Raw genomic sequence first — 27,533 nt, forward strand, 5'->3', positions numbered from 1 at the left:
CACATCATCAGTGATGTATCCTTTGTTCATCGAGTGTTTCAGGTCTCACAACATCATAATACACCCTCACCGAGATGCTAATACAGCTAGCTCAAGGCACAACAATAACACACAACATAAAGCCACAGAATCATGACAAGAACTCCTGGCTGGCTCATTGATGAAAGTTTATAAACGTAAGATGTTGATAAAAATTTGTTGAGATGGTACTGTACACAAAATAAACGCATGCCACCAACAAATGTGTGCCAGGTCTTGTATATCGAAGTAAAAATAAAGTTAGTTCAATTTCCAGTGAGGATCGGACTCCACCAGAGCTGCCATTTGTCACAGATTCTGTTAATAACTTTTATAGGCAGAATTTCTAGGCACAATATTCAGAGTTGAAAGGGTTCAGTTTGGTGGGCTCAGGTTTGGGTCTTTTCAGACTATGTGGTCGTCGTCAACTCTCATTGAAGAGGTTCACAGCCAAGTGTGAAGGGGATGAGGATAAGCCCCTTAATGTCTGAGACCATGGTCCTCAGCCAGAAAAGGGTGGCATGTCCTCGTTGCGTTCAAAATTAAATTCTGTTCCAAGTGGAAGAGTTTAACTATCTTATGGTCTTGTTCAGGAAAAGGGAAGAAGGAAGCGGAAGCTCAACAGACGGATTGGTGCTGTGTCCACAGTGATGTGGGTTCTGCATTGATGAAGAATGAGCTGAGTCAAAGGGTGAAGCTCTTCATTTATCATTCCTACCTCACCTATGATCACAACAGTGTTTGTTTTCGTCAACGATGACGATGCCGTATTTATTTCGTTGACAAACCTTTTTTTATTCGTCAATCAAAACAAGCTCACCTCTTCCTCACTTCTACTGCAAGGAGGGTGATCTGGTGAGACACTCACTCATGCTACTCAGAGAACCGGGGTTACGACAGCAACCTAAAGTTCTCTTTCATAGCATTCGTTTCATGTCTCACTATGGGGAGAAATACTTACTCCTGGATTGCCAGACATGCCTGTAAGGAAGACAACTGTTTTTTTTGTTTTTTTTTTTGGAACTTCAGATTGGGCCCACATCCTGAGAGCCCAATCCCAGGACTGAATGTGCCAGAGTTGGAGCTGTAACATCCAACTTATAAAACCTAGCGAATGTATGCGGGGAAGCCCAACATGCAGCTGCACACATCTCTTGGATTGAAACTCCCTTAAACAAGGCCCAAGAGGTTGCCGGGCCCCTTGTGGAGTGTGCACAGAGTCCCCCAGGTGGCTGTAAACCCTTGCTGGTATATGCCAGGGCAATAGCCCCCACTATCCAGTGGCGAAAGGCGCTGCTTAGACACAGGTTTCCCAACATATGGTTTGGCCCAGGACACAAACAGCTGGTCACTTTTCCTAAAATGCTTGGTTCTGTCCAAATAAATCCTAAGTGCCCTCACAGGGCACAAAGAATGGAAAAGCTTCTGCTCTTCGGAGGCAAAAGGCAGGGGACAGAAGGCTGCGAGCTCTATAAGTAGGCATGAGTCTGTAACCTTAGGGATGAAGGCTAGATTAGGCTGCAAGCTAACCTTAGTATTATCTGAAGAAAACCCGATGCACACTGAATTTACATTGTTTCCCTGTCTTTTTGGCCTTAGGCAATTTCTTGCCGTCAAACCGAGATTTTGCAACCTCCGTCTGAACAGCAGGCCACAGGATGTTCAGTTGGGTGGCTGCACGCTTGTACATGTCCTGCATATCAAAATCCAAGGGAGACGGTATAGAGGGCTTGTCGTCCATTCCCGCAACCAGCTTTGCAGCCCTACAGGTGTTAACATGGGGGAATGACTCCTCCTCCTCGTCGTCCGATAACAGGAGCTCCGAGTCTGCCAACTCCGCTCCGTCATCGTACCCCTCCCCTCCCAGGACAGCACAAGAGGCAGCAGTGTCCCCGCAAACATCATCCATCTCGAGCAGGGGAAACATGGCAGAGTCTGGCTGGGGGTCTGCATCCTCCCAGCTCGGACCAGGTGTAGCGACCATGCCCTCACACAGATCCACCTCAGGGGCAGCCACTTCACACATCACTGGGTCTCCACCCGACAAGTTAGCTTGGCGAGCTAGCCTGCGGCGAAGCAGTTTACGTGGGAAGGCAGCCCAGTGGATGCACTCCTCCGTGGAGGTCATTGCAGCCTTGGCGTGAGCTAGGCCTAGACATGTCGCACACACAGGATGAGTGTCCCAGGTGGATATCTTATTGCCGCAGGGGCAAAGCTTGGGGTTTACACCGGAGTTGACAGCCGTAGCCGTGGATAGCTATGGGGCTATCAAAGCTAGCCTGATATTTAGCCCGCTTTGAAGCTTGTGCAGCCAAAAACGTAACCTGACTAGCCGTGGAAAGTAGACCACAGTGGAGCTACTCTTCGAGGTATTGCTACCTGTTAGCAAAGTGTTGCCACTTCGTTGAGAGAAATATTGCTATTTCTTTTCAGTGGAAGTATTGCTACTCTGCACCTGTATAAGCTGCTGAAAAGTATTGCTACTCCTCTTGAGCTTAGCAACTGTGTTGATGAGAACAAGTGCCCGGTGACCGAGTTGTGCACCCAGTCGGTGGACAGTTTAGCTTTGCACCCAGGATACAGTTGTCGTAAGGCTTCTGTGAGAAGCGAGAAGAGGTTTTTGAATGACGACTGCCGCTATGTCAGCCCTATAGTATATATAGGGGCTCGGAGCTTCTCCAGACATAGACGTACGTCACCAGTGCCAGCCATTGAGGGCTGGCATAATGACATTTGAACTTCTGACGCGATCAAGCAGGAGGCGTTCCCCATAGTGAGACACGAACTAAGACTAAAACTAAAACTAAACTAAGATGCCTGCTAAAAACAACACTGGATCACAAGCTGTGGATAGTGACCAAACTGAGTTTTTTCTCATAGGGGGTCTGGGTTCTCCCTTAAAGATACAAGAAATGGCTGGGGAGAGGGAAATCTGGGCTTCCCTGCTTAAGCAGTTGTCCCTGCAATCCCACCTCAAAAAAGGGGTAGAAAGTGAATGAATAGATAATTGTTCTGTTTAAAAAATAATGTTTTTTATCCCAGGTATTTTCATACATGTGGAATAATTTTTAAAGAAATGCGCACCCCTAAATGCAACTCAAAAATGTACAGTAAATGTTTTGTGCAGGGCTAAACCTCTGTTTTCAAGATATTATCAACACCCCTGCTACCAATTAATCTTGGAATTACATTTTAATCTAAGATAGAAAATTATTGATTACTTACCATCAAATAATATTTTTCCTTCGATAATTTCAAAACTCACACTTATACAAAGAGATCAGAAACTATTTATAGATGTTTTTAGCACAGTTTGCAGCTTACAGTGTGTACTGATAAAAATGGGCATTACTGCAAATAAAGCAAGTGTTTCCAATAGTCATGAAATATAAAGGCAAAGTGAGGAATTATTATTCTTTAAATACTTTTGTGGACTCAGTGTTGCTCCTCTCCTATATCTGTGCACACTAACTTCCTCCATTAGCAGTAATTAACAGATTTATGCCTCTTTCTTCGTTTTTTAAAAAAGTTTTTAACTTACCAGTGTTGAACAGCCAGTGGCCTATATGTGGACAGCATGTATTGTGATGGTGCGTGGGTACGCTCCCACTTGTTGGCGCACAAGTAGCCAACAGAGGAGAGGCAAAGGAGTGGAGAACAATGTGTCTATTGTCCAAGATGGCACAGCCTTTTATAATAGGATTTTGCCAATTCCATGCGCTCAATATTAACACTGACAGGTTGTCCAAAATAGTGATTGTCAGGTTTGGTTTTTTGCAAAAACTGCACTTGTCAGCCAGTTGTTGAAAATACAGTTGGCTGTTTCCTCAAGTTAATTTTCAAGTTAAAATCTGACAAAATCAGATTATATCAGATTGTAGTTACATTTTTGTGTTTACTTCAACTTTCTGATTGCTAAATAGAAATTTAAACTGAAACAACTAGAGGCATAGTTTTAGCTATTAAGCTCCTCCATTTGAGATGGATGTTTCAGGACTTGCTGCATTAATTCACAGATTTACAAAGCTGTACATTGCATGGTCATTTTCTTTGGTTTTCATCAGCTTCCTCCATCAGACAAAGACCTCAAGACAAATTGCCAGGTCTTAGTGGCCCTGATAAATTACGTCTCTAGCAGGATATGGGAACAACAGCCCAACAGTCGTTATTCATGGTGAAAAATGCACCTCTGTTTTATAGTCGCCTTCATGAATAAATCTTTGCCAGAGCCTCACTTGAACATTTCACATCATTGATTCCTGTTGTTACTAATTAGCAAAAAGGTTTCATGTAGTGAACAGGGACAAGTTTTGTTAGCTTTGTCCAGAGCCTAACCAGTAAACTAATACCCCGCAACAGCAAGACTTCCGGTTAATAATCATCCATTGCAGCAACGCTTTGTTGTAGGTTTTTCAGCCATTCTAGAGCTGTGGCTCTGTGATGATTGTCCAGAATAATATCGATTTGGTCATCTAATACTAAAGGTTACCAGAGAATAAAAAAATCTTTTATAACAACTAACAATGTAATGTATTGATAATCAGTTAGATAATAAAAACTCAGTTAAAACCTGAAAACTAGAAACCCTAAAAACACAGTACATGTGACCAAATATTTTGTACAGTACATACAGTGTTTTCTTTTTTTCTTGGTTGCACCAGTGCGTCTTAATATTTCAAAGGTCTAGGTGGAGGATTTTTATCTTCCTACATGTCTGTGCATTCTGTGTTCATTTCCTTCTTATCTGAGCTTAGGGACGAATGGCAGATAAAAAACAAAACAAAACAAAAAAAACAGTTAAAGGCAGAGAAGTGTTGTGGGTTGGTTTGAAATTTCTACTGACACAAATTAGGCATCCAGTATAATGAAGAATGACAACAGTGAGTAAGATATCATTTAAAAATGGGTATGAAATTTTAGTTTTAAAAAAAACCCAAAAAAACCCAAATCCAGTTCTGTCAAATCCATATGTTCCTGACTCCTCTATCATGACTCTGAGGTAACTATCCAGGCTTCAGTAAGAACCTATAATTTCCAGAACAGACAGAATCCACTGGAATTAATGCTAAAGCATGGAATTAGGGCTGGGCGATATGGCCTAAAAATAAAATCTCAGATTTTTCATAACCAAATCCGATTTCCGATTTTAATCGATTTTTTTTCTTTTCTTTTACAAAACATTAATAGACTTATTAAAAACATTTATTTGTTTATATAGATGAATGCCAGCAAAAATAAAGCATATAATGTCATAGCTTTTCCACCATATAAACAACTTACATAGAAATATGAGACACAATGCATCCGTGATCTCTTTCCATCTGGATCCTTATCGTACAGGATCCACTGCAGAAATAATTCCCCTGATGAAGGTTGTCTTAACTAGGGTTTGTGGGTTAAGTTCACTTTGCATCTCATAGAGAACAGCATTTCTCACTGCAGTTATACGCACAGCTAAATCCCAGGCATGAGTGAAGGGTCACTTCACTGAAAATCTGTCAGACAAACACCGTTCTGGTGTGGAGTGAGGGCTAAGTCTGCTGCTAACCTACTGTAAAAAAAATCTCGATTTTCATAAAAATAAATCTCCTGAAATAGAAAATTCAATTTATCGATTTTATCGATTAATCGCCCAGCCCTACATGGAATATTGTGAAATTTGCTCATATGAGGGTGTGATCTGTTATCTCCACCAATCTAAGCATTTTTATAGTGCCTGGTTGATTGTAGCTGCCATAAATGTGTAATGATATAGTCAAAGAGAAGCATCCTTTCATGAAATTTGAGTCCAAGTAGGTAATAGGGGAAGGAGATTTTCCAGAGGCAGCATAGCCCCAAGTTTGAAATGTTTAGTTGTAGTCATTTATTTCTTTAGTTTATTTAAAAAACATATATTTTTTCTACTTTTCTACAAATAAAGACAAACATTTTTCAATACGTCATTCTTGTTCACAATGATATAAATAACTATCAATGTATATGGGTAATGATCAAAAGGCAAGCCTTAAAATATACGGCTGGTACACCCAAATTAAGAAGTTGGTGCAACCGATGCAGAAGAGTCTGGAGCCCTGTTGATGGTCAAAGTTTGTATTCTGGATGGATGATTTATGTTGGGTTCATTAAATATTCTATTACTTTTGCATCGTAGATGGATTGTAAAGTTAGTTATCATAAAGTTGTCTGGCCAAGACTAGTTCTGGTGGTAGTCCTTTAAGAGAGAACTTACATTTGGGAGAGAATGTTTATGATTATTTTTTGAGCAAAAGAAACCTTAAAATCAAATAGTGATTGACAGTAATGTGAAATGTATCATTTTAAAAGGTAAAATTATTTCGCTTCATATTTCACCTCCAATTCCAGACTCTGGCCTTACAGTTCTCTGTTTTACTGTATTGCTACCATGTGCAGACTCTCCGGAAACTCACCTACAAAGCAACAGGCCTAGAGGAATCTATCATGCCTCCATTAACACTTCAGCTTCATCCTCCTCTCCTCGCCTTCCTCCCCTCATTAATCAACAGGCCAGCCCTCGGGGCTCTACTCTGCAGCTAAGCTCACTTTCAGTGTGTGTCTGTATGTGTGAGTGTAAAGTTTGTGGGCATCGTGTTTGCCTGTATTTGCATAATAGTGCATGCATGGGTGATTTTATGAGTATGTGTGTAAATGAGCAGCATCCAACATTAATTCAGGGTTTCTTCAAGACTTTAAACCAAATGAAACCAGACTTACATTATATCTATCACAGTCTCTCTGAGATGTATTTCATCAGTCATTCCATTCAAAGTCCTGCCAGATTCAATTTAGCCTTTATTTGATCTTGAGAAATTGTATCAAATCGTCACTTTTAAGATTAGTTGTTGTACTTAAAAATCCCATTCGTACATCTAGTTTCAAAAGGGAGCCAGATGAAGTTATTTTTGGGGGAAAAAAAAATGTCTCACCTACCTTTTTATGTTTGAATCATAATCTATAATGAGTTCCTCTTCTGCAGTTACCTTTCATCAGTCTGCTTGCCAAGCACATTCAGTACAGTGCAGCCAAAGATAGCTTCAGCTGTGTCTATGTGTGTTAAGGGGCTTGTCTATTTGTCTGTGTTCTTAATTTACTCACTGTGGTGCCTTGGTAAATATTATTATGGCTTTGCTTAACAAATAAAATATTCTACCTGATCTGCATTAAATGAAGGAAAAATAGCCTTGTTGAATAATGTAAAACTGCTCCTGGTGTCAAAGGAACAGGACTTTTTTTATGTTGCTGTAATTGTGAGGTGCTCTATTATTAATATGTTGTTACAACAGCCTTGAGTTGTGTGTAAGTGGAGGAAAAGCTTGCGGTGCATGTCACCTGTCAGCGTGGAAGCTGTGTTTGTTTCTGTTTGTCTGCGGCTGAGTTTGTACACTCCACTCTCCTTCCCTCCCTCTTCCTTTCTCCTGGGGATTTCTTTTAATAGTAAGGAGCTGACGGTTTACCTCTCGCTGAGCTCCGAAGGTGACAGTTTGGTACCTGCCCAGCTCGACATTAAATGCTCTAGCTGAATTTCTCGTGTGGACTTTGAAAGATACCTATGTTTTAAATTCAGTCTGTGCCCTAATGAGCCGAAATGACCTCAAGTGTGGGCCAAGGCAATCTGATTCCCCCACGCCCCACTCCCATGCTATAAAACAGCTTTAAATATTGCCCAAGAACTATTGTTCATGGAATGAATTTTGGATAAGGTCTGCCAAAGTAAATGGAGCACACAAAAGTAGTCCGAGCAGCAGATCATTTTAAGGTCATAATGGAGAAAATAATGACTCATAAAAGTCATAAAACAAGAAAAAAACATGAGATTATGGGACAGAGTTTCAGAGAGAATGTTATGAATGATATCATGACTGAGAAAAGTCCCAACACATTTGATTTAGCAAATTTAACAGGAGGAAGTTAGAAGCAGGGGTGAGTTTTAACTGGTGCTACTTCCCCTCTCCACACAAACACCCCACCTCTCTCCTCTTCCCTCTCTCATGTTCTCAATTGTTCATTCTCATTTCAAAGAAATGTCTGTTGAGCGAAGTGATAATTGCATTCCTCAATGATTTCATGCTGAGACACAGAGTGACACTGAATCACAGCCCACTTATTCCAACAAAGTGTTTCTTTGGGAGGAAATGAGACAAAAACAATATGACAAACTCCATCGGCCCCTCTTCTTTGACATAAATGTCCACATTTCCCTCTCTTGCACATACATTTATTCCCCCAGCGTCCTCTTCAATTTGCAGACCAAATGTGGCTGAGTCAAGTTAGTTCCAACAAGCACAAATCTCTGCTTTCTGCTTGCGAGGGAATGCTTGTCGTAGATGCAGAGCCCTCTGCTTTCCCAGCTAACCGTATCAGAGAAGCAGCCCAAAACATCAGTGAGTGAGCACCTCTTTAGAATTAATCCTTGGGGGGGTAGGGGTGGGAGGGGAATGCACCAACGCATGAGGATTACTGCTTTAAGGCCTCTGATGAAATTCAAATAACAAAGTGTCCTGGAAAACACTTGTTTCATAATATCCTGCTAAACATGCAAATATTTGCCGGAACACTGAACAGTGTTCTGTGCCTCATCTGATTTCACAGTCTTTATTGATATGATAATCAAGTGGTCAGCTAACGGTAATTAGCCGACCACCGAGATCCACTAAGGTTGTGGGCAAAATCTGCTTTCATCCTGCGCTTTGTTTTCTCTTCTTACAAGTCGGTCACTTCTAAGGTAATGGATTTGGTTTCCATGTAACCAGTCCTTACCTGTTGGCCTAGATGCAGAATTTTTTTCAGATGTGGAAGCTGTAAGCAATATAAGCACCAGTATACTAAAGTAGAACATCAAGTTTGCCTACCTTACACTTACAGTAAAATCTTTCTGTGCCCTTGTTTATTTATGGATTTGGTTTAGCCTGGATAGAGGATTCAAAGTGGTGGACAGCTTATTCTTCCCACATACAGAAAAAAAAGAAAACCCAAACATTGCACTGCTTTGTTGCCCTCTTTCTGCTGTGGTCTCAGCGTCGCTTGTCGGTGAGGGCATTCTGCCATAGTCAAATTCCTTTTTGTCTGTGTGTTATTGACTGTGAAAGCTTCAGCCTTGTACATGGATTAAATGGAAATTGCAGTGTGGGCTTGTGTGTGTGTGTACAGAGGATTGCTGACTAAAGCTGTAATACATAAAGAGCTTTGGAAGAGGGATGGTTTAAAGAGCGGGCAATTGTCATAATGATGACTTGAACCAAAATTGTCCCGTCGTAAAGATGTTTCACACTCGTGAGTCCATCACAACGTTGTACTCTGTTGCCTGCCAACCTCAATGTCACAACAATCAATAGCGGCTTAAATTTACGATAGAATAACTTAACCACAGTGAAGTAAGCACAGTGAAGTAAGCAATGTCATAAAGCTGTATTGGTAGATCGCGGGATTATGATTATAGTGTAATCCTTTCCCTTCCTATGAAATCAGTTTTCCTCTCAGATTTTAGATCCCAATACCAAATAAAACATCATAAAGCATAAGACAGCACAAGCAGTGTGCCTCCCTGTTTATAGCATGAAAACTATGCCCCCTTCTACATGTTTTTCAGTCCTCATATCTTTAATATGACCCGTATCTCATCCAGAATAATTTTGCTGCTATTTCTATGCCATGCTTCTGCCACAGTCGTTGTGATGGCTGGATCTACACAGTGTGTGACATTTTAACTAATGTTTTCCTGCTCAAGGCTGCACTGCCCAGCTTGGGTCAAACATCTCCCTTGTCTTCCCCAACAGTAAAAGACACAATAGATGCATTTTCCTGGTGCTCGCCAATCTGTTTTTGCATGAGAATTGGAAGGTGGTTTATAAGGATGCCTGAGAGAGCTCAGAGTTAAAAACAAAACAAACAAAAAAAAAAACACCAGTCTGTACCCCATGTTGTCATGTTTTAAGTGTGGAGAGCTGTGCAGCAAAAGGTTGTCACTTTGATCTATCCTCGATGTTCTGTCTGAAATTTCTATTTAAAAACATCATTTATCATCACCCCAGATGAAGGGCTTCTGTAGTTTCTGGCCTTTCAGCTGTCGCTCTCACTACTTATTTCCTTCTCTGAAATTTCTTCCAAGCAAACTTTTTTCCAGCTCTCTTTTTGACTGTTATTTTGGCTTCATTTTCAGATAACCTCCCTTAAGATCTATACCCACAGTGCAAAAGTTAGTAAAGAATGTTTTGCACATTAAACTCAACATTAATATTAAATAAAGTATGACACAGTCATGTGATCTTCCACAAATAATCAAAAAAGATGATGAGTGGAGCTACAGTTAATTTTTTCTTGTTTGTACTAGTTTGCCTAACATTTTTTACAGTGTAGGACTTTTTTCTCCTCAAATGTCTGTCTTTGTATTCTGTATTCATTCCCCCGTCATTAGAGCTAAGTGGAGAATGAATAAAACAAAACAATTCAAACTAACACACACCACAATGTGTTTTAAATCAGGATGAGCGTGCAACAGGCATCCAAAACGGCAAAGAAGAACACAGATGAGTTGAAAAATGTGCATATAGAAAGGTTTTTTGGTTTGGACAAAAAGAATTTTGTCAAAATCACATGTTTCTGGTTTCTGCCAAGATGACCGTCTCCAGGTAACAGACACATTTGGGCCTAATCTGGGCTCCTTTTGACACTTATGGCTCAGTTATAACACTGGCAAGAGTTAGGCCTGTTGCGATAACAAATTTTGCTGTGTGATAAATTTTCTCAGAAATTATCGCGATAATATTGCGCAAAGCGATAATGTTGTCATTTTGAGACCATTTTCAACTGATATAAAGACAAATCCCATGATAATGCAAGTACACCCTTTCAAAGATCAATATACTTTCATTTCTAAAGAACGTTTTACACTGGAACTGGAATAAATTTTAAATAACAAAACAATAAATAGAATGGACTCTCAGTCTCATTTACAATGAATGAAAACCAAACACAACCAAAAACAATAAGTATGATAGAAAATAAAGTCTCTGTTCTGTAAACAAAACTGCTCTTCAAAAAGTATATTAATAAAATATGAAACATGGGGCTCAGACAGAGAAAACCGGTAAAACTGCCAGTTAGTACCATTGTATTTAAAAAACTAGAAAAAAAACTGTGCATCATTGCTGTTTATGAAGCTGAAATATTTCCCTCATTACTGCGTGTCAGACTGATCTATGAGCAGTGAGCCCACTCGGAATCCTCCCGAACCTCTCGATTAGCCGATCAATGCGTATCTCAGCATGAGAAATAGGAGGTTTAACACAAGAGCGTAAGAAGCCACTCAAATGCGCGAGTCTCACGGCCGATGTGTGAGAGTTGGCAGCCCTGTAAACAAATGCGGCATACCGGCTCGCACAGGTTAAGTGGTTCACCACCATCCTGTGCTGCAACATGCTGCTGTCAAGTATGACATGAGAGAGATCACTCCAAAAGAAACAACAGCGTTCCAGATACTCTATAGTAAAAAAAAAAAAAATATATATATATATATATATATATATATATATATATATATATATATATATATATATATATATTGCAGCCGGCAAAGTTATCTCGCTCATTTTTTCATACCATGCATTTAATTGACTTATTGCTTATCGCGACAGGCCTAGCAAGAGTTGTGTAGCCAGATGCGGTTTAGATGTTAGTTGCTGGCCTGGACATAGGTTATAACAAGTGTGTGGGCCAGAGATGGTCCACCTATGGGGACTGCAGACCTAGGCCATATTTGGGCTAACAGTTTCTGCTATCTGGGTCTGAGGTAAGTCATGATTCTGAGGGAACTATCCGGGGATCAGTCTCCCCAGTCTCGAGCTTGTGCTGAGACTGGTTAGTTTGGTTAGTTTGGCTTCCTTAACACAGGTACAATATTGATAATGTGATGCACTGTATATATACAGTAGGGAATGCAGTCCAAATATGGCTGGCAGCAGTGCCTTTGTTAGTGAATCCAAGTAATCTTTAAAATGTATAATATTGATGCTGAGAGCGATGCTGTAAAAATTAAATTTTTTGCTGGTACACCGAAATAAAATGTAATGCACACCAAAGAAATCAATGCAAAAATTTAGTCTAGAGCCCTGCACTCTTATATCTTTTTAAATTTCAAGCACTTCAAAGAGTTTTCAAAGGACACGCTGTCTAATACATATTTTTTTCTTTTTATGAACTAATGAGTAGCCCTGATTAGATTTGTTCCTTTTGCAGATGATGTAGTAAAAAAAATCAGTCTTTTATTGTATAAAATAAATATAATACATTTCTCTCACAGGAACATTTCCCTTTTATGTGTTAGGGCTGACAAATTGCTCTGTAGGTCTAAAGACTTACATTTGTCCTTTTACCACCTTGCATACCCTCATGTGTTGCTCTGAGTCGACAAACTGTTTGCTTTTGGTGAGGGATCTCCTGAAACCTAGTTTTCGTTATCATATTTCATGCCACATTTTGACTGGGATCCAGTTTTCAGCTATGGATACTCTACTCTGAATATTGTGTGTGATGCCGCACAGCCACAGCCGAGGCCTCAACTAATGAAATAAGGGCCGCTAATACTATGATATTACATTTTGGGACTAGTTTGGCTCATGAATGTTTGATGAGAGTGTCCAATCATGCATAGACAGAAGAAAGAGATGAGAAATGAGAGAGGAGAAATTTAGAAGAGGGAGAAGGGCAAGAGGCAAATCAGCCTTGAAGAGAAAGTGGGGGGTGGGTGGTATGAAGGGTGTATGGGGTTGTGGGGAGGGGGGATGATTATTTGCTGCTGAGGTAGCACTGCATTACACATGAGGATTTCGAATGGCTCAGATAAAGTAATCTATGATTAACCAGGGTGCGGCTGGCTTGCCACCCTGCCAACAGCTGTAGTCAGGGGCGAATTACAAAATGATGGGATGTCCAAACATTTTAGATGCAGCGGGAAATATATTTCAGAGCAGCAGGAGGTTGCTGGTTGGGTGGGAGTTAAACATGAAGTCAGAGGGGAGAGGAGAGGGACAGAGGGAAGCAGTGGTGCAATTAAGACAAACTTTTTAAGTCGTGGCATTGGGCAGAGAATTGTTGAAATGGTGGAACAGCAGTCCTGGGAGGGTTTTGGGAAGGGGGTAGGGGGTAGGTTGCTGCAGGCTACGGTCGTGGTTGTAGGAGCGATCGCTGCAATGATTGCTATAACAACTGTCTGACGGGATAACAAATCAAATTATAAAGATGGACACCCCAGCACAGACCCCGCCGCCATCTGAAATTGATTGCTAGCACCAGGAGCTGATATTACAGGGTCTGGTCTGTCATAGTCCATCAGGCGTCATTATCACCAAGGGAACTCTAAACCTGATGCAGAGCTGAAAAACGAGGACGACTCTAACCACACTGCTTGGAAATTGGTAGAAAACATAGACAGACCGATTTGTGCTCTATCAGATGTTTTGGTTTTAAATGAGCTCTCTGACATTTCAGGGTTGTTTGATTTTGTTTGTTCTGAATGCTGTTAAAATTGAGAGATATTCAGCACCCTAGAGACTTGGCAGATCCAGCCCGGAGCCATCATGTCTGAGTGTTGCAGAACTACCTTGATTGAAGTACTCTCATGTCTTGTGTTGCCTGTAAGTACAGCACCAAACATCTGTAAATCATGCTTTGTAGTACATAAATCATTGAGAGGTTACTTACCCTTCCAACATTTGTCGTCTCAAATATCTGAGGAATAGTAAATGCATCTGTGATACTTAAGTATCATGATTGTGTTTCAATATTCACTAGTTCTCTCATTCAGCAGACAGCTATTTTTATTCTGCTCTGTGATTAGTCATTAAGCTGAGGCGAGCTGTCATTGGAAATCATTTTCATGTCTTTAGACAGTTCCCCAGTTCATCCAAATGATGAGTGATTTTTGCCTGTGGGGGGAAAAGGCCTATATTTTATTGAAAGTTGAGACAGTTCTTCGATAATGCCCAAAGTTTTATAATGTTCCGTGAAGAGAAAGGACTTTGTGTTTGAGGCCACTTACAGAAAATGATTGTGGCTCTAAAGATGGCTCATTACTTTGTTCCATGAGGTGTCTGAGATCCCAAATTTGTTACCAGTGCTCTCAGTCATGGTCTTATACACTCCAGATCGTAGCCTGAGCTGAACTACATCATAAAGTGAGGTTGTTTTATAGACAGCCTTGTTCTCAACTACCTTTTTGAACGCTTTCAAAGAGCCCATCAAACAGTGGGGTGATCTAATCCTTCTTCTGGTTCAGTCAGACAACAGTCTATTGTTTAAGTAAAGCTGCTGTTAAAATCACTGCACCCTACCAAGTATCTCCTGTAAGGTTTTCTTGGCCTAAATGTAAAGGGATTGCCCTCAAAATCTTACATTTTTTAATTTAGCTGTTGCGTAATGTGAAGTGATGGGATGAATTTGTAGTGTCATGGCTTAAATGCTGTTTTCCATTCATTGTGAGTGTGGCATGAAGCACAATATGATGACAATTACATGTTTGCTGCACATTATCAAAAGAGAAGTTTTCAGACATCTGTGTTGGGCTAAGTTTTTGTGGAAGTAAAATTGAGCTGAGGTGGAGCCAGATTATCCTAATCAATTAACCTTGAGGACTCCGAAGCTGATGCTCATCAACAGTTTGCATAATATAACTCAAATTATTTTTATTACTGTTCCTTTTATAATCAGAAAAGGGAAGATATGGCTGTTTTATGTCCCATATGTATTGAGTCTCTCATCCTGACAGTTTGGCTTTTTACTCATTTGACCCCAAAACATTTACTGCATAGCCATTTTCATAGATGAATTCCCTGCTCTATGGTGTGGATATAGTCAGTATGTCACCATCCAGTTGGAAGGAATTAAGAGACAAATGTGTCTGTAAGTTTTAATCAGCTGTTTTCAGCAGGCAAATAATGACTGTTATAACAGTTTAGCTGTGTTACATGCCTAGACAGCATAAGGATGTTTTAAAGGTTTTGTTTTTACACCTCAGTGCCAAGAAGGGTCACCTTATGTTTTTAGGTTCATTCAAGTCAAGATTGTTTGAGTTTGTAGTTTTATACTTGTACCACTACCCAGAGGTTAAATGGAGTAAAAATGGCTGCTCTAAATTTTTCTATAAGACTTTTAAGTTTTGGTAAACTTATCAACTGGCTTAAGTTTTGTAGTTCATTTAATGCAATGCAACTTTGTGCAGTGGGTTTTACAAATGAACAGCTGCATTTAAGAAGTGTTAAAAATAACATTTTTAACCCTTGTAAACCTCTTTGTGTGAAATCTTTTACATGACAGTTGATGATGCTGACAAACCAGTGGCTCACTGTGTTATTTGTGTGCATTATTTTTGTTTCAGCCCAGTTTGATCTACTGTTTTGCTGCTCTCTTTCTTTGTCCTATCTGTTTGATGTGAGTACAGACTGCGTGTACCTGTTCTCAGATTGTGTATCTCCTCTCATCATCATCACTGTGTCTGCAGTTTTGAATTACTCTGTTTATCCATTTAAGCATGCTGAACTGTGTTCTCAGATCGCACACAGGCTATGTTTGTTTATGCAAACAGCTGAAGCTGCAGCGTTCTAAGGCTTGTCATAGTTATTTACTTGTTTGGTAAACAGTTTGGTAAAAATTAATATCTTATTTCCATAGTGTTTTCCAGTGTTTTATATTCTAGCTAACTAACAGAGTTGATACCCTGATAATGCAGAATGGTTGCCAGGATAATAAGTTCAAGGTAACCAAAACCTGTACATCCCTCACATATCATCACTTTGTACAAGTGGTAGCAGAGAAACTTCCATTTTAATCATGCAGATGTGTTTGCAGCTGTCTGGTGCAGTCATCATTCAATATATTCAGTGTGCTTTTTTTTTTTAAGAAGCATAAAAGGCAAATGGAATTTTTTTTATTAATGATCTAGGATTTGTTTTCTTATTATGTCTGTTATTCTGCATAAGGTTTATTTGTATTATTAGTTTATTTATTTCCTTCTATGTGCATAAAAATAATCATTTAAAGAATTCAATTGTAGTTATTTAAAAAAAAAAAAAAACAAAAACAATAAATGGTCAACTTAAATTCAATGGACCTGACTGTCTTAAGTGTGCACACACCAGACACCTGTGGAAATGTTATTCTGTTTGACAGGACTCAAAAAACAAAGCAAGTAGTCAATCAGTACTTAAACACAGCTTAAACACACTCTCATATGGACCTGAAGTAAAACCAGTATACACAGATGCAACAGATAAAAACAGCTGACACAAATACACAGCATACTACATTGCCATACTTCTTGGGATTCCTAAAGAAAGCTGATGTACAATTTTCCATGAAACTTGGTGACCGTCTTATTTTGGGGCTTATCTGTTGGATGATTACTGAAGTTACATTTTGGTAGTGTTAAAGCTGACATTGGTAACGGTGGCGATACTTTTTGAGAGAAAAAATGATCTTTTTATATAGAAGATATAAATAGAACATTGTCCCAAATATTATTTTACAAAAATTCCAGATAATTTTAAGTGTTAGTTACAATTTTGCTTTGGTCATAGACAGAAAATCAATGAATGAACACATGATGTATGAATAGTCCTACATTCACATAGAATGCTGTCATTCTGGACAGGCACAGGTTTGATAAATACCTCATTATTAATGTTTATGACCTTACTATAACACATTATATTTACACACATTTTCACATCCAAAGTATGTTTTGTACATTAACAAATTATAACAACTGCTCAAATCCCTGCCTTTCAGACAGTTATGTTGGCTCCTGGACAAGTAAAACAACTTTTAGTAACTTTCCTGAAGGCCTGAAATTATGCACTGGGATTTTCTCCAGAGCTTGAAAATAATGGCACACGTTTTTGCAGTGTTGACCAGTTAACTGATGGAGCAGCAGACCAGGCTTCCTCACACCAGAGGGAGAGTAGGGAGGGCTACAGGCAACCAGCAGAGAGGACAGACTGGGATAAAATTCAAAGGAGTTAAGCTATTTTAAGGCTTAAATGGATTTTTTTCTTAAGTCATAACTCCCGTCTGTTTACTTATGCTGTTTTTCTTGACAAAATACAGTTTTGAGTGGAGAATATTAGTTAATTCCATAAAAAAAACAAGAGTTTATATAATTCATTTTTAATACTTTCCTGTGGGGGTTCAGTCAAGATTTGAACCAGGGATCTATTTGCTGTGAGGTTACGATGCTCAAGAAGCCTTAGAAAAAACAAGGAGAAAAGCAAACTAATTTTGTTTGCTCAAGTAGTTTCAACAACAACCAAGATAGAGATGCTTCTTGGTCATTGTTACCATAGTTGGTTTAGCTTTGTGTATTTAGCCACAGCTATACCACAGTGTGGTCAGAGGGGGGAAAAAAATAAATAATACCTAGGCGGTGTTGTTATATCTTCACCATTAAATAGTTTTTTTTCTGGTACTGGTGTATTGATTCTGCATTGTTCTGCCATCAAATGAGTCACACCAACCCAGTGGAGAGTCTCATTCACGTCTGTGTAATTACAATCAGTGTAAGAGTGTTTCTGAATAAGACTTACCAGCCGCCCCAGAATAGCAGTGCATCGACAAAGCATTACGACAACGCTGGAACAGGCTAAATTAAGCCCTCTCAATTCATACCTCCACTTCTTATTATGCGGGAGCTATCTAACTGAGCTTGCTTTTGTGCTGCTATAATTACTTAAACTGAGCACTCCTAGGGTGAAATACTTTGTGTGCAGCAAGCAGGCAGCATTGCTTTGACTCAAGCTCCTAAAAGAAAAGTGAGGATAGCTTTCATTTTTCTGATTCAAAGTTGGAAATTTAGGAATGTTCTGGAGATGGAAGTGTGTATTTCTTATATTCAGTTTTTCATTCGGTTTGGAGAAGGATTTTTATTACTTCTTTAAAGCATTATAATGGATGGTGAGAAGAAGTGCACCGTGCAGTATTTCCTGGTGTTTGCTGTAGTAATGGATCTGCGCAACACTTAACCTAGAGTGCAGACCTATCGTGGCAGGCCGATTAAGGACCTTGGGATCCATTTTAGTCAAACTGTCAGGTACAACTCGGCATTCATTTTATGAAGTACACCAGCTGAGTAAACAAATTAATTGCACAGTCGTAGGTTCCCCAACGCAAGCATGGAGCCCAGAGCCGTCATACATCAGACAGAGTGATAGCGACTGTCTCCACCAGGAAATGGAAGGTTCCCCCCATTAAAGATAAGTTACCACAAAACACCCATTGGTTAATGGCCATCATAGTCAGTCTGCCTCTAAACTGAGCTGTTCTATCAATTTTTATTTATTTATTTACTTTAGGACATCTTGAAAATGTATTTGTTTTGGCATTCCTCCTTTGTTAAATGTCATTCCTGTGATAAAATAAAGTAATACGACATAAAAGGACTATCTTAACAGCTCTGTATATTGATAATTCCTTAAGGTGGTGTTAACATAACCGTGTGTTTGAATGCAAAACCACATTTTATGATTTGCTCTGTTTAGTCCTGAGGTTATGTCACCCTCATCAGGTAGATGGGCAGAACTGTGCTCCTGTAATTACTGAAGTACAGTAATCTGCAGCACCATAGAGGTTAAATGTGTGTCTGTACATGTGTGTGTGTGTGTTTCTGTTTAAGTAGGAGTGCACATTACATCATAAGAGAGAGAAACGGTGTCTAAAAATGGAATCACATTACCTCCGGTTTAAACTAACTCAAAAAGTTGTTCAGCTTGGACAGAGTGCGGTTCTCAGGTGGTATGTGCTTAATTTAGAAACATTTTAAACTCTAATTTGAGCCTTTGGAAAGATAATTGTTTGTGGATGCTTGTTGGAATACAGATTTTGGCCATGTGTGTCCTTTAAGTAATGACACTGAACTGTGTTACTGAGAAAAAATGAATAAATTATTAAGTGAAATAATTTTTTTTCCCAGTGAAATGTTTAGATAGCTGAAATATCTGTTTCCTTCATCTACTTTTTAATCTCTTTAGCATATGGAGTGTAGCTGATTCGGGGAGCCATGACTGTAAGATATAAGATTCAACACTGTTAGTAAAGATTCATAAGCACTCTCTGTGATCAGAACAATTTTTTAGTTACTAAAACAACCTTTTGAAGGACCAAATAAATGGTGAAAGAGAGTCTCCTTTTTATTTGGACTCAGAAATTTAGCTCCAGGTCGCAGCCACTGTCAGTAATGCAGAATTAAAAGTCACACAGCAGTTAAAGCATCAGGGCTGCAATGAAAAGCCTCCCACATACATTTTTGGAATCAGCGTCTCCCTATGCATGAAGCTAGGAACTGCTTTGGTTATATCATCCTAGTGTTAAAGTGGTGTGTGCTCAGCAGGGAAAAGGTTATGTCACATCTGTGCACCAAACAGAATTCAGCAACATTTTAATCTGGATATGATGACAGCTGGGGGTTTGTTGTCTTGCGCTCCCAGTCAGATTCAATTAAATCTGATCAAAAGCACTCCACTGATTAAATGGGTTTGCAGAGGTTTAGAGAATTTAAAGTGAAATTTACTTGTTCTATCAGTGGGATGCATTTTTCTGAACCAAAATACTCACGTTTTAGGCTCAAGTAAAAAGAAATTACACATGTACAAATTCTTTTTTTTCTTCTTTTTGGCTCCCAATTTTCTTTTAAATGTAGGATTTGTGCCATTTATCTATCATGTATATGTATATCATGTTCCTGTTTGATCCAGTGTGCATGCTGAGCCCATTTATAGGCGTTTCTAGCAATATGTTTCAGACATAAGCGATAAAACAGGTCTTTTTTATTACACGATGTGGCACGGTGTATAGGAAAAATCGTGTATGCTGTTTAGAAATCTGTGAACTGACAAAGTAGAGTAAGCATAAGATCTTGTGTCTTATGTGCATGAACTATGAATCCATGAGTATGAATAAACCATTTACACATTAACTGTTTTATTATTTTGGTTTCGTTTTTTCCTCTCTGACTTAAAGTGAGCTCACAGTTTAATATGTCTCAGTCTTACATGTCAAACACTTTCCCACTCCAAGAAACTTTAGTGTGTTATTATCACATAACAATGGGGCACTATCATAGGAATCAAGGAGAGAAAAGCTAAGTAGGGTCCCACCATGCTTAAAGGTAATATGTGCCCTTTAATGTTGGCTTGCTTAACAGGTTTGCAAGAAAGTTGAGAAGGAACTTTCATGGCAACAGCTTATTTTTATGAGATAAGTTTTTAGATTTCTAAAACACTCATGGTATAGTTTTGATTTCATGGATTTCTTTTTTGAAATCACAGTCATACATCAAAAAGGGAAAACGGCAGACCCAAGTGAAGCGAATCATAGATTATTATTATTTTATAATTAATTTTATAATTATTCTATTTTAGGGAGGCTACTAGAATACCATACTTGTTTTTTGTAAAGAAAATCAAGTGTGAAACAAACCCTGTGTGGAAGGCACTATAAAAACTATAAAACTATATAAGACACTAAAGGAAAGGGAAGTCCTCTTTACTGAATCAGAATGTCTGAATGTGACAAAATGTGGGCACACAGTCAAAAGAAAAGAGTAACTGGAGCTGCTGCTGACCAAAAATGAAAGCTTTACTCAAAATGCTGATGAAGCACAGCCATCTGCTATAGACACAAACATTTAGCTTCACTATAAATAAGATTTAAATGAGATATACTGCCAAAATATATTTGCTGGGGTTTTTGACTAATGCAGCATTATGGTTTAATATCCTTTCCTGCATCCTCTGGCGGCCTGTTTCTTTTCACATAGACATTCCTCACAAACCAGTTTTGATTAGTATAATCTAATTTATGTCAGTTTTTCAACTATAAGCTTATTGTTTGAAGCATGAGGTCAGTCTAAATTTTGATATAGAGGAAAAACATAAACAACTGCTTTAATGGATTTAATCTACTTTCATATTTGGACATTTTTGGCCTTTGATAGTTAACATTATGGTTGAATTCTGCATTGTTTTGTCAGATTGATCTCTGCTCTGTGTGGACATTTAGCTTGTGTTTTGCTGTTTTCCAGTTTTCTAGTAACTGTTACATATAGCTGTGATCTGAAGGAGCTGTGCTTCTTGTAACGGTGTCGCCATCACTCTGTTGGCAGATCTTCAGGAGGTGTTGGCTGGTGTTCAAGAAAGCCTCCAGTAAAGGACCCCGACGGTTAGAGAAGTACCCAGATGAGAAGGCGGCCTATTTCAGGAGCTTCCACAAGGTAAAAACTGGCCATGGATTCATTATTGAATTTTATTCTTTTTCACTGTACTCTTTAATATCATATATTCACTACAACATGAGGAAGAAGATGAAAACTAGTCATTTTAAGAAAAAAAAAATCTAGATAACATAATCCATTTTCTTTGTATGACAACCAATGCAATAAACTTGAATTTTGTCATGATAGCTGTGCAAAATAATATTGCTTCATGCATTCCCTGAGGCTGTAGGAAGCTTTAATTGGAGTTTCATAGCATTGTTTCACAAAGTGTTGATCAAATTTACAACTGCAATCAGAAGCAGATAAAATAGCAGATTGATCAGTTGCCAAACCTCTAATAGTTCAATCTTTAACATCATACCACAAGTTACTTAAACTGTACTTTTCAGTGAAAGCACATTGGGTGGCTGTAGCTTACGAGGTAGGGTGGCCATCTTTCAGTTAGAGGATTACTCGTCTGATCCGCAGCTTGTCCAGTTCACATGTTAAAAGCTCATGCGGAAGATATGGAAACCTACATTGTCCCCAACATGTTCCTCACATGTAAGCTGCTTTTAATGTAAGTCATATGTTGTTATGTAAAAATAGTGCTATGTGCATCTTCATTAATAGTTTTAGAGATGCTGGACAGGTGTAATAAAATAAGGATTCAAGGATTCAGTTCTCTGGAAATATTGTTATTGATTTGGAACAGATCCTAAAAGATTTTTTTTTTTTTTGCCATTATTAGACATCCATTTCCATTTGACTGTACTTAATTCTATAATACTGTAGCCAGTATATGCAATATGTACTGTATCCTGTAGCAACAGAGTCTCTGGTCCTAAGAGGACTTTGAATCATGAAGCCTGTTTTTTTTCCACTATTTGTGGTCTCAAATACCAAAAAAAAACCAAATCGTGTGTGTTGTTCTTCAGGTGGCTGCATCTGACAGAGTCTAAGCACTTCTGGCGTCGACATGCAGAGCAAAATTACCGAGGAACAGCCAAGACTTTCATTTTGCAATTGGGCCAACTGGTGGAATTAATTATCTTCAGCTGATAAAATTTGATACCACCAAAAAATGAAAAGGCAGGAATTGCATTTTAGCTCAAGATGTGTTCCTGTCCAAAAACAGGAACAAAGGCTGCAGTAATAATGTGATTTGAAATGACTTTTTTTTTGTTTTTTTGTTTGTTTTTTTTCCCTTTTTACAATGATTTCCTGAAATGCTGTAATTGCTAACAGTTTTTTTTTTGTCTTAAAACGAGAGAGCGCTGCATGTATGGCATAAATCTTATCATTGAGCACCAAGCTGATTCAAACACAAGATAACAACCTTGTTTTCATCTTTGCATAAAAAGTTCTATGCATTGGCCACAAATGATGGCGTTAAGGATCTATTAAGGCACATTTTGTGACTTTATCTTGTCCTCTGGGGCTATTTTTCTTTCTTTGGAAAGTAATAATCCTGAGAATAATATCTCTCTCCCCACCTCCTAAGCCCTTTGAAATACTCCAATTATGGCTCATTATCCCGGTGAGTGGAGATGATGTTAAAGGAGTTGCACCGTGAACAATGTTTTATCGTAATGAGAGGAGATAACAGGAGATAATAGAGGACTGCGACATAAGGTTTCTTACGAGGCTGTAGTTTGAGAGACAGTTTAGTACTCTTTTTGCTGCCTTGTGATTATGATACAGGTTGGGGAGTTGTCGTCTCTAGAGGAAAACTTTGCATTTTTTTTCCACTTTGTTATTAATTGATGCACATTCAAGCTCACCGGATGTTTTGATCCATTCTCTTAGCACCTCTTCCTGTCATAGTATCTGTCATGTAATGTGAATCAAGCATCTTTCTGCCTACTACATCATGCTGTCACATGGAGCATCCTGTGTGGCTGTAACCCCCCTCCCAGAGGCATCTCATATACCCAAGCGCTGGAGTGAGCGATGGGTGCACGCATGCACCAGTGCACCTGGTAATGCATCGCCACAAAGATCAAGAAAGGTCCCATCTGAGGGCTTCATTCAACGCTGCAGTGCTTTGGGGGGAAATAAGCTGCACTGGTGGCTGATTTACACAATCAACACAAAGGGGATTGGCTTTTTTTTTCTTTTTTTACCTTCAGTTTTTCCTTTTATTTCTCCATTTCTGTCTTTCCTCACCCACGTTTTCGCTGTCTCTATGTGCAGATTTCTCTGTCTGAGGAGCACTGGTCCACACAGTAAAATCGTCCCTGCATATTTTATCAATATTTATAGCTCTGTGAAAAGTTGTTTTTCTATGTACGACATGTCTTGAGCCCTCCTGAGCTCCTGACAGAGTCAGCTAATGTGGAAAGAAGAAGCTGTATTTAAATAACTATATACAGACTGTTCACACGTTAGAGGAAATGGAGAAAAAAAATGTATGGGAGGAGGCGGATTTGAGCCACACATTCGTTGGACCATTATTTTGCTCTGGAAAGAACTAGTTGTAACTATATGAGATATATCTCTTGCAATTTAGTACAGCTATTTATAACACCAACAGGATGATAGTAGTTTACCCATCTTCTTCTTCTTTGAACTATTTTTGCTTCAGAAAATGAAAAAAAGTTCCCCATGGGACTGTATGCAGGTAGCACAGACACAAAGTGGTTGTGACATGAATCCATGTTAGCTTTAGCTTGTCCCATGAAGGGAATTTATCTTGAGACCTAAGATTCTTTTCCACTTGTACCTACTAGATTCTACTTGACTTGGTCCTATTAGGTTTAGGTTGTTTTCCATTACAATTAAGTGCCACCTCAATGAGGGTGGGGTAGTTATAACAGGGCAAGCTGAAAGCCCTGTGACGTCATTTGTATGCAGCACAAACACATCAGAACAATGGAGGACATCAAGGGGATGGTATACCTGCTGCTCAGTCTGTAGACATCATATTTACAGCTTGACTCAGCTCACTTGATACACCGGCTGAGTGGGTTTTAAAAAATGTACCTAGTACCAGCCGCTACTACCTAATGGACACCCTAAAAACTTAACCCAAGTAGGTGCTAGTAGAAAAAGGACAATAGTTACTGTCTTATTCAGTGCTCTTAAAATAGATTTACAGAGAACTTTATTTTTTCTTTATAGTATCTTTTGGTAAAAGGAAGATTTTTTCTGTCATGTAAGTAAATTATGTCTAAATCAGTACTATAGTTGCTAAGTAAGGCACAACTCCTCAACATCCTGATGACCCATAAAATACAGCGGATGCTTGTGTTTGAACATTTTAACACATTTCTTACCACCATGTAACAAAGGTTTAAGAAAAATGACAAATATTTTTATTGCTGTGAGAGTAGCTCAGCTAGCTCATGATGAGACTGCTACATATGGTATTAGGTGGTTTTGATAAAATTTCTGTTTAATTTTCTTTAGTTTTTATTATCTCCAGCTAGACTAGTGATAATTTGGATGAGATAAAAACTAGCCTTATAATAATGGTTACAAAAGTTAAGTGTGATAAACAGGACTAAAGATTTAAAAAAGAGATGAGAAATAAGTTTGATAACATATAGAGTAACCTTATTTGTGACATCATTCAGGTAGATGAACTAAATGGCCAACACACATATTCATCTTTTTTTTTTTAATCCTTTTTGTCCAAAAGGGCAAAATTAGAAAATTAAAAATAAAAAGATAAAGAAAGAAAAATATTTCTGGGGATAAAGAAGCCCAGTTTTGACCAGCATGGGTGGGATGTTTTGCTCTGCTTCAGTTGGCTGTTTCTCTAAGGGGCCATAAATGACTGTTTTCTTATAAGTCCAGGAATACAATGCCAATAATAATTAGGCTGTTGATGGCAGGAAACTCAAACACACTTCAAAGTCTCCAAACAGAAGTAGAGAATACAAAGGTCTTTTCCATTTGCTCCTGTAGGTTTGTAAAAGTGATACAAAAATAAGCTCTGAGTCCAACTAACAGCCTAGACCAGGGAGATATACTGGCTGATGATAATGGTGATATTGAATAAATGAAATTACAATATCTTCTTAGTTAAAGGTGTGTGTGCAGACAATGTGGTTTTGTCTAACATTATAACAATATTAACAGCAGATTGTAATTATTCTTTTTTTATTAGACATATTCCAGTTTGACACAGCTGTGGTTAAAAAAAAAACATTTGCCAAAAGAATGGCTGCTTACCCACTAAAGATGAATTACAGTCATACCGTTATTACTGTTTAAATAAAATTGTTCTTGGCCATGATAATTGTGTAGGAAAAAAACAATATTACTCTAAACGATTTAACTGTAGTGACGTATAGCCATGAAGTGTCGATAACTGGTCTGCTTCCAGATGAGCTTTGCCTCCAGCTGCTCCAGTATAGTTCCAGTTGGTATTTTATGCCGGCTTTCAGTACCATAAAAGGTGTATGCTTGCACTTGCTGAACCAGAGTAGTTGTGAAAACCAGAAACTGGGGTTTCTCCCTGTCTGCTAGAATATGATGTAAACTAAGTTTCTGAATGTTTTTAAGCTTGAAATGAGTATTCCTAACTTAGTTATCAGAGGTAAAACACACAAAAAAGCACAGATAGGTCACTTTTTAGAAAATACACATGTAGTTACAGACTTAACTAAATAACAAAAAGCAATAAGAGGCTCATCATGACGCAGAAATTCATGCTTTATGCCAGTTATATGTCTAAATATCCTGTATCTTGTATAAAATATTAAGATATCACCTTTTGGTAGGGTAAGAAAATATTACAGCATTTTCTCTATTTTTCACCTTTGTTTTATTTCCTTTTTATACTGTTGTTGAAACTCTAAAATCACTCTTATGAACTTGAATGTGGACACAGTATGTGAGACTAAAGAGAAATTCTTTACATGCTATTAAACAAAGACATCTGCGTTCGTATAGTGCGTTCGTCCTGAGGTCTGGTCTCTTAACCTTGTACAGTCAAGCTTTACTATACGGGCAGCGAGCCCACCTAATTCATTCCTAACAGTCTGGCAAAGGGCCCACGGTTAGCACACAATGGATGACAATAATGTAATGGCCTTATCTGCTAGGGAGAGTGAACAGTGAGAAGGCTGTTGAACAGAATGGCCTGTAAATGCTGCTGATATTCAATTAAATATCATTTCATTTTTTTTCTTTCCAAGTGAAGTGATTTAGATGCTTATCATTGCTCTCCTCCCTACTGAATGCAAGACTAGTTTAAAGTAGATGCTCAACACACCGTTTGTTCATGAGGGCTGCATCAGATACCTGCATATTACACATACAGTAACTCCACAGCAGGTGTGTTTCTCCAAAAAGGTTATCAGTGCACGATTTCCTATTAGTTTAAACAGCTTGTTTTAATCAGCAGAATAACTATTATTTATTTAACCCTTAAGATTGGCCCCATTTCTGTTTTACTTTACTACTTTTATCAGCCTCTAATTACTATTGTACTTTCAGCAAAGCTGTGCAAGATGGCAATTAGCCTCGCTGCTGTTGCTGGCGGCTGTGTTCATGCAGCTTAATGTGCTGCTGCCACTCTCTCCTTCCTCTTTAGATCACTGAGCTCCATAACATCAAGAACATTACCCGGATGCCACGAGAGACAAAAAAGCATGCCGTCGCTATCATCTTTAGCGATGACACGTCCAAGACGTTTGCCTGCGATTCAGGTAGGTGCCTTTTTTTCCTTTATGCAAAATTCAAATAGATTGACATAAATGTATGGTGGAAATGTGGTTTTTGAATAGTTTGGACAGGGGTGATGTAAAATACAAAAAAAAGAGAGAAAGAAACAGAAGTGAAGGAGGCGGCTGAGAATTGGACTTTAGCCAAGTGATGCTCATTTGCCGCTATATTAAGAGGTGGGAGGATGTGTTCCGAAATATTGATTTTCATTGTGCAGGTATGAAAACCGATATTGGGCATAATTTGCAATGTGTTTCAACCCAATTACGGAGTGTAACAAAAGAAATTGCTTCTAATACGTGAATAGGAAGTCTAAGAGGCGTGTGTGAGCTGAGATGCAGCTGTCTTTAAGTGTATAGCTGGAGGGGGAAGGCAAGGTGGATGCACCTTAATTTGCTTCTGTTAACAGACAAGAACAAACATCTGAACCCTTGAAGGTGTGGTTGTACATGTGTGTGCGCATGAAGAGCATAAATTAAGAATTACTGAAGATGTGAAATTATTCTTTCCTTTATTGTCTTTTCTATCATTTACCTACTGCTCATAGCCCTCATGCCACCTCTGAAAATTTTTATCGACCTGATCCACT

At 38.7% G+C, this 27,533-nt stretch overlaps 1 protein-coding gene across 2 annotated transcripts in view; it reads left to right on the forward strand.

Moving 5' to 3' along the window:
* The window catches only part of dok6 (docking protein 6), a 69,679-nt gene that overhangs the window by 15,555 nt on the left and 26,591 nt on the right, over nucleotides 1–27,533 (forward strand). For both annotated transcript variants that reach the window (XM_041968650.1, XM_041968649.1), the window contains exons 4-5: nucleotides 21,179–21,286; nucleotides 26,814–26,928. In XM_041968650.1, the coding sequence (XP_041824584.1) occupies nucleotides 21,179–21,286; nucleotides 26,814–26,928 (223 nt within the window). The remainder of the gene's footprint in view (nucleotides 1–21,178; nucleotides 21,287–26,813; nucleotides 26,929–27,533) is intronic.

This window comes from Melanotaenia boesemani, chromosome 18 (genome assembly GCF_017639745.1).
Source record: "Melanotaenia boesemani isolate fMelBoe1 chromosome 18, fMelBoe1.pri, whole genome shotgun sequence".
NCBI classification, from domain to species: Eukaryota; Metazoa; Chordata; class Actinopteri; order Atheriniformes; family Melanotaeniidae; genus Melanotaenia; species Melanotaenia boesemani.